At 35.0% G+C, this 7,822-nt stretch overlaps 1 protein-coding gene across 1 annotated transcript; it reads right to left on the reverse strand.

Annotated features, from left to right (window-relative positions):
* Positions 1–3,656: 3,656 nt before the first annotated feature.
* Positions 3,657–5,431, reverse strand: LOC149417270 (uncharacterized). Its single transcript, XM_089640567.1, has 5 exons — positions 4,908–5,431; positions 4,606–4,819; positions 4,430–4,513; positions 4,263–4,340; positions 3,657–3,907 (listed from the first exon to the last, which is right to left on the reverse strand). The coding sequence occupies exons 1-5, from the start codon at positions 5,076–5,078 to the stop codon at positions 3,657–3,659; spliced, it is 798 nt and encodes a 265-aa protein (XP_089496693.1). The 5' UTR covers positions 5,079–5,431.
* Positions 5,432–7,822: the final 2,391 nt, after the last annotated feature.

The following is a 7,822-nucleotide window of genomic DNA, read 5'->3' on the forward strand; positions in this document are numbered from 1 at the left end:
ATGATGCTAAATTTTGTTATTTTTCTCGGCTATTTTTGTTAACGGCCAATGTGCTACGTGACAATTTGGTAATAAAAATGTTTGCAGGGGCGAGCATTTTAGGGTGGCTATAATGTTATGTATGAGAACGAGCAGAAAATGAAAAACAAAATAAAAAAATAAAAAAGAGGTTATCAATACATAAATACTGACGAATCTAAGCTACGAATCCGGAGGTCAGTGGTTTAAAATATAATTTTTTTATTTATTAATATGTGTTACTACTTTTTATGTGTTTCTGTCGTTACTGGATTTTTATTGAAACATTTACATTTTAAAGTGAACACCGCACAAAAGTCCTAACTGCTCGCAACCGTCTGGAACCAGTAAGACTATGGCATCCCCAATTGGGGTATGTTTTGTGGGAGAGTGCCTGGCTATTCAGACCTGGTGACCAAACACGGCTGAACTCATTTCAAGCATCGGTTTAATTTTTAATCTTAGTCTTACACCTGGGTGATACTGAGAGCAGTGGCGGTTCTTCCCTTAGGTCAATTGGTGTTTGACCCCCCAAATTTATAAGACAACAATAATAATCAATTAAATTCATCAAAACAACTGGTATTATTCTTAATTTATTTAAAATGTAACGCGAAACAGCAGCGGCGGCGAGTGACTAGCAGTGGCATCTGTTGTCTCTAATGGAAGCTTTCATTCATAAGTCCACACGATTCGCTGGGTCAATTTAAAGAATGTCCACTTTTGCATCTTCTGTCCCTATGCGCGCCATAAAATAAACGAGATAGCAACATATTTTTCGTCGAAGTAAAAATTAGGTACCGAATAAAGCTTAGGGACGCTTAGGTCATGACCGTGAGGGAGACAACACGATGAATATTATATGTTTTATAGAGATGGTGACATAAACAAATGTCGGTTTTTCATTTTACACGCTTGTAGTGTGTGTAACAATGGTTGTTTTTCAATTGGATAGTTCGGGAAAGATTTGGAATAATTATTTATGTTGTTATCCATTTAGAATGAAGCTGAATAACGAAACAAAACAAAAAACGTAAAAGATCTTTCTCAAATAGAATCGAACTCTTATTTTATTTACTTTAATGTACAACTACATTAAAACTTAAAATCTTAAAGATAATTTGCCGCAAGTAGGACTACATGGAATATGTATTTATTTCAAATTTACCATATTAACATAATATGTATTTAGAGTCCGCGACCTATTGATATAGATAATAATATATGGGCATTTTTCACAATATCAAATAAAGATTAGTCACACATTTTTTTCAAATGACCTACCACGACTTTAACCCTAGAGCCGCCACTGACTGAGAGTATCTTCCACTATTGAACTTGCCGCAAATAATACGTTATAATATTTTGATTATTAACATTGTGAAATAACATAATTCAATCAAATATAATTTACTTGCGCACGCCGGGATTTGAACTTGCAGTCTTCGGATTGCTAGTCCAGAGCCACATCCCTCAACCGCGTAGGCTGGTTTACTACTTTTTAAATAATATATAAATGATACATTTGCGGCACGTTACAGTGTTAGTTACTTTCAGTATCATCATCCAGAATAGAAATAGGCTTAAAATTATTTTAGCCGTGTTGGGGTTGGGTGACCAATATGAATAGCTAGACATTTGTTAACCTTTGTCTTCCCCATCTCCTCCCCCTCCCCCCTAACACTCACAACACACTTCAATTGTAGAAGCCACAGACTCACTGTCTCTAGACGGTTGGGAGAAAAAGTGTGGTAGTGGGAGCAGTAGTTGTACTCACATAAACATTTGTAAAAAAAGCAAACAAACAAATACCATTACGCAGAATAGAAAAACAATAACTACGACTATCGAGATAAAATTAACTAAGACTATATAGAAATGACCTTATGATCCCAACGAGCAAAAGGGCAAAGTATCAAAAGATACACACATACTTGAGAACTAAACTGTACAACAAAATCCCACCTGAATTAAACATAAAATCTTGTAATATTTCCCACATAGGCTCAATAATAACTAAATGGTTGATTGGACTGGGTAGAGGAGAATCTGAAAAAATGTTAAAAAACGTCACATAATAAATAGACATAGTATAGACATAGACTAATCACACACTATCACCCATATGCATAGTCGGTTCCTCGAGATTTCCTCCACTCGACTGTGACTCGACTCAACCTCAAGGATAAATTTGGTATGCAGAATTGAAAAAACTATCCTCGACTTGAGCAAATTCCTCAGTCGAGTCGAGTAATGAACTGTCAAACTCAAGGTACATCGCGATCTACCTTGAGGCCTCCTCAAAGCTTGTTAACAGCGCGCAGCCACATTATTTCTGAGGTTAATTAGCATAATGAATAATTTCCATGATTTTATTGACTACATTTATGAAGATTTGTACCAATATCGTCCTACAAAGCGGTATTTACGGGATGCAGAAAATCCGCTGGAATATTTTGATGATGTGGAATTCCGAAGAAGATTTCGATTTAGAAAAGATACAATCATAAATGTCCTCTTGCCACTTTTGAATTTAACACCGAGTGCCAATAACCGAGGTCTTCCAATACCACCTCTGTTGCAGCTTCTCATAGCAGTGAGATTTTATGCCACAGGGAACTTTCAGGTGAGTACACAATACACATGGCTAGGTACAACTTTATTTATTTACCTAGGTATTGTGATGCAAGCAAATATATGTATACCTACCTTCTAATAATCTATTTTTAACACAAACAATTTATATGATTTTGTTTGTTTGGTTTGCAGATTGTATGTGGAGATCTCCACAAACTGAGTCAAGCTGTGGTATCTCGAATAGTTACTAAAATATCTAAAGCACTTGCATTGAAAATCGGACACTACATTAAATTTCCCAATGTAGACGAGAGGTCAGATGTTAAAAGAAAATTTTATCAACAGGCTGGATTTCCTGGCGTTGTTGGTACTATAGATTGTACACATGTACCAATCAAGAACCCAAGGAGGGAAAATGGAGAAGTTTATCGGAACAGAAAAGGATTTTTTTCTTTAAATGTTCAGATTGTGTGCGGCCCACATATGGAAATATATGACATAGTGACAAGATGGCCAGGTTCTGTACATGATTCGCGTATATTTACCAACAGTCGATGCAGGATGCGATTTGAAGAGGGTGACCTAAGAAATAGTGGTATACTGTTAGGTGACAATGGATATGCCCAAACATCTTACATGTTTACCCCGATTCTCAATCCTCAAACACCACCACAACAGCGTTATAATAGATCACATATCAGCACAAGAAACATCATAGAGAGGGTTAATGGTGTTTTGAAAAGGCGATTTGCATGCCTAAGCAGGAAACTGCAAAACAAAATCACAACTGTTCCAAATATTATTGTTTCTTGTGCTATTTTGCATAATATTAGTATACAAACGAATGAAGAATTGCCAGAGCCACTAAGAGAACCAGAGATTGCCTTACCTGTGGTACAGGAAAATGAACGTGGTAGCATTATTAGAAATAACATTATTATAAGACATTTTACTTAATTATTTTTAATAAAATTTCAAAATTTAAACACAATGGTTTGTTTTTTATTTTATTATTTTTTCTGTAGAACACAACAACAACAAAATAAATAAAATTTTAAAAATCATTTTTTTAACTTTTGTAACCTAAGTTCCGCCTCCTCCCGTTGGACCTGGTTTAAACGGAGAAGCTCTTCTGCACATTCTCTCTCCAGGCGAGCCTTATTATACCTTTCTTGTGCCGCCTTTACTAACCACTCTTGTTCAGCAACCTTCAATTTATGTAGCTCTTCATCCATTCGCTGATTTTTATCATATTGCGCTTTTCTAAGGTTGAACTCTTCCGTAATAACACGGGCACGTGTATTTGTTGCACCTGAAATGAGTAAATACACAATTGCAGATTGATCACGTACCAATGAGTTTCCCTTAATTACTTATGTACATTAATAAATAAATAATACTTTTTATTTTGGAAATTGTAGACAGAGCGCCATCAGTTCTACTGTAACAACTACATGCTTGTGTTGTAGATTCTGGATGGTTAATATACCTTCTACATAAATACTTTTTCTTTGATATAAACACATTATAAATATAAACATCCATAAGTCAGGTAAAAATGTCAGTATTCATCATACAAACATATGACCCTAGCAGGATCATGCCCTCAAATATGACTACCTTTTTGTTACACACTGTATAATATAAAATAAAATCCAAAACCTCACCTTGTCTTTGAGTTGCCTGAGCACCATGGTCAGGTATTTGTGACTCTGGTCGACGAGGAGGAGATTCCACAGATCGTCCTGTCAAAAGATATATCTCATGTTTATCCAAAAGTTTAAAAATATATGTATTAGGTACTAATGACAAATATAAGCATAAATAAACTAACCAAGTTCGATGCTTTCTTGCTCAAGACTTTGACCTGCAGCTTGAACATGATGGAAATCTTGCATTTCATCCACCACTTCAATACCTGAAATATTTTAATGATATTGTATTGAAGCTAAAATTTGTTTATCTCAAGGGAACTAATAACTCTACAGGGAGAAAAGTAACCCAAATTACATTGACTTTCATCTAGCACAGAGTCACTGTCACGGACAAACTGCATCTCCACATCAGTCTGGTCTTGAAGGGCATCGTCAATGTCCTGGGAACTCGGTGTAGGTATGTATGCCCCGCCTCCAGTTTTCATTCGTTCCCTTTTTTCTAGGGCTAGGACTTGCTTCCTCCTTGTCTTCAAATTATCCCAGCATTTTTTAAGTTGGACTTCTGTTCTCTAAAATAAACAACATTATTTAGGTTAGGCTATAAGATTATAGGTAGTAGTTAAATATATAAATAAAATTGTGAAGTATTCTACTTACTTTGCTGTTATTTTCAATAGAATTGTATTCTTCGGTAAGCCGGACCCATGCCATTTTGTTTACATTCGGATTTCCTGCCCCGATTGTTCCCGTGGTGTTCAATTTATACTTTATAATTAATTCCCTCAAGCACGCCTTTTCCATTTCACTAAAAACTTGCCTCCCGGCCATAACAATTGTCTCACTAAACGAACGAAATCAAATTAACCAAATTATCTTCGCACTCGACAGTTGAGTTCGTTGAGTTGAATAACAGAATTGACAGATAGCACCACAGAAACAGAACACAATCTCAGAGGAAGACAGCCCATAGATAAAAAAAGTGAACCATAAACATATTCTCTACAGTTTGCCAACATAATAATAAGAAATTTAATGACGTCATTCCTTCACTCAACCTCAACTCGACTTACTGGAGGTTCCTCACTGGAGGGTGAAGCCGTAACTGAACATACTGATTTCAAGGGAGTTTTTAAGATTTCCTTGAGGTGACCTCGACTAAGGTCGAGTGGAGGAGGTCTCGAGGAACCGACTATGCATATGGGTGTATATGTATCTTCCACTATTCTAATTATTGCTCATACACAATTGAAACATACACAACAGCTCAAGTTCGATTCTATCATAAGATTGTAACGATTAAACATCACAAATTAAAACATTAACGAGATATATTATAGACATAGACAAATCACACACTTACTTTCACATATTTTGGTTCCTTGGAACGGGCAATTTGCCTAGTTAGGAACCAATCATTTCGACCTGATAAGGTACAATAATCTATAATCACTAAAAATATTTTAATTATATCTTGTATCATATTGTATTGTGTGTAAATCTAAAGGAATAAAATAAATAAAAAAATGAAATATACTCGACTACTAGTTTAGCTTCCTCTCCCCTTCGTTCCCTCCCGCCATTTTCTTCTTCCTCGTTGTTGGGAAGTAAGAGTTTCACAGATGCACTCATAGAGGGCAGTGCATAGAGCTTGCGTGGAAGTCCGCAAGATGGCAGCTAGTAGCCAGTAGTCGCCAGGACCAGTTAGAATGCTTCCAGACAAACTTAGTGTTTTCAGAACTCATTTAGCCATCTCCTAGTTAGGTCGACTATCGAGTCACCATTGTAATTCGCAAAGTATTAATAAATCTCTAATTTAACACAAAGAACCTATTATTTAAAATCTCGTTCCACGACGAGTTGAAGAACTGTTTGTGGGAACACAACACTCAAAATTCCATTAGTTGGGAGCTTGTGTAACTACCACAGTGCCGCGTATTTAGTATTATTAATTTATTCATGTATTGATTTTTATAGGTAAGTTGTTCAGGAGTACAATTATAAATTTATAGTATATAACATAATACACTGAGTATGAAGGACATAAGCAGGTAAGACATATAAGTTATCATATAAATTTCTGTTGCACAAAGAAGTTCAATAATTGTATGAAGGGTATCCGGGGGTAAAGCTGAGTGTATTATGTTATAAAGATCATCAGCTTGTTATAAAGATCATCAGCTTGTTGTAAAGCACGTCCGTAATTAAGCCCTCGCATTCCCAATTTCTACTGATTTATAACAAGTTTCTCTTTATAAGTTTCAAAAAAATATATGTCATTTTCGAAGATAATATCTATACATTTGTTATGACGAAACGCAAAATTCCCTCGATAGAAAAAAAATCGTAAAGTAAGCTCTGAAAATTATTAAAAACACAATTTGATTGTTTTTTAATATGTTATAGGCATGAAAAAATTCACAGTGTATCTTTAAACGCAACTAAAGTAAACTCTAACCCTAATCTATCGCAACTCTATTTCAAACAAGTCGTGTTTTATTAAATATTTTCACCATTTTTGCTTAATTATTATCGTTTTTTTTAATATAAGCTCGCTCCCTCTAACATATGTATTTACATATTCCCCTTTCAAATCATCTTTGAACGCTTACTACGCGGCCTTAACAAACCTTTATTACGCTCTAGCTTACAGAATTAAACGAAAAAGTACATAAAAATACAAACATCCGATAATATTTACTTTACTGGAGAAACGAACCCTCAACCCCTAAATTTCAGTCAAATTAATGCGGAGGCCACTATCTACGTAGTGTCGTACTGTGTAGAACCTACGTGTGTATGAAAATAAATAAGTAAAAAAATGTTACGTGTTTTTCGTTCTAGTAAACCTCACAGCTAAAGATCAATAGTATCAAATTGTCCAATAACAATAAAACATCTCCAAAAAGCAACGATTTTATTATTCGGGCGTTGTATTCGATACGTAAAATGACGAAGTAGATTCTTTTAAATCCGGCCTCGTCAAATAAGAAATTCAATGATACCGCCATCGTAAAACAAGCAAGCATAGATTGTTATTTATTAGGTCCAGTTGTTTCGCAGAAATTCACGTGTGACAAGGTCAACAAGACCATTAGCGTTTTTTTGTTATTTTGGCAGATGAATTGTCTCCATTAAATGCCGATTTAGCGTTTCAGCTTTCGAATAAATTGTAAACATTCAAAGAGGACAACGATGACGTTGTTGAACTTGTCAGTTTATTACAATTTGATAGATAGGTAACTGAAACGCAACTTAAAATCGGCGTTGAATGGGGATCTTTCAACTGTTAAATAAAACGTAATAACACTGAATAACTATTTGATGACAATGTTACATTTGAATTTCTTCAAAACAATTGAAAATCAACTTTGAAATTTAATATTCAAGTTCTGTGAAGGTTCTATTCAAGTTCTATTATTGTATCATTACTGGCCAGGAGCTTCAAAAAACGGAAATAATAACGGAACTAAAATAGAACTTTCACATAATTCGATAATCTAGTTTGAAATTTGATGATTTTATTCAAATTTTGTGAAGCAACCCGTCCTTGTGTCTAAAGTTACACCGAGCTT

Source organism: Hesperophylax consimilis, chromosome 15 (genome assembly GCF_061612785.1).
Source record: "Hesperophylax consimilis isolate HC1 chromosome 15, BYU_Hcon_1.0, whole genome shotgun sequence".
Lineage (NCBI taxonomy): Eukaryota > Metazoa > Arthropoda > Insecta > Trichoptera > Limnephilidae > Hesperophylax > Hesperophylax consimilis.

What these genes read in the sequence shown, in the direction of transcription:
- LOC149417270 (XM_089640567.1), bottom strand. Translation starts at nt 5,078, where the DNA reads ATGGCCGGGAGGCAAGTTTTTAGTGAAATGGAAAAGGCGTGCTTGAGG. An exon ending in CTATTGAAAATAACAGCAAA is followed by an intron (nt 4,820 to 4,907) that starts GTAAGTAGAATA and finishes TGTTTATTTTAG; the next exon opens with AGAACAGAAGTCCAACTTAA. An exon ending in TCAGGCAACTCAAAGACAAG is followed by an intron (nt 3,908 to 4,262) that starts GTGAGGTTTTGG and finishes TACTCATTTCAG; the next exon opens with GTGCAACAAATACACGTGCC.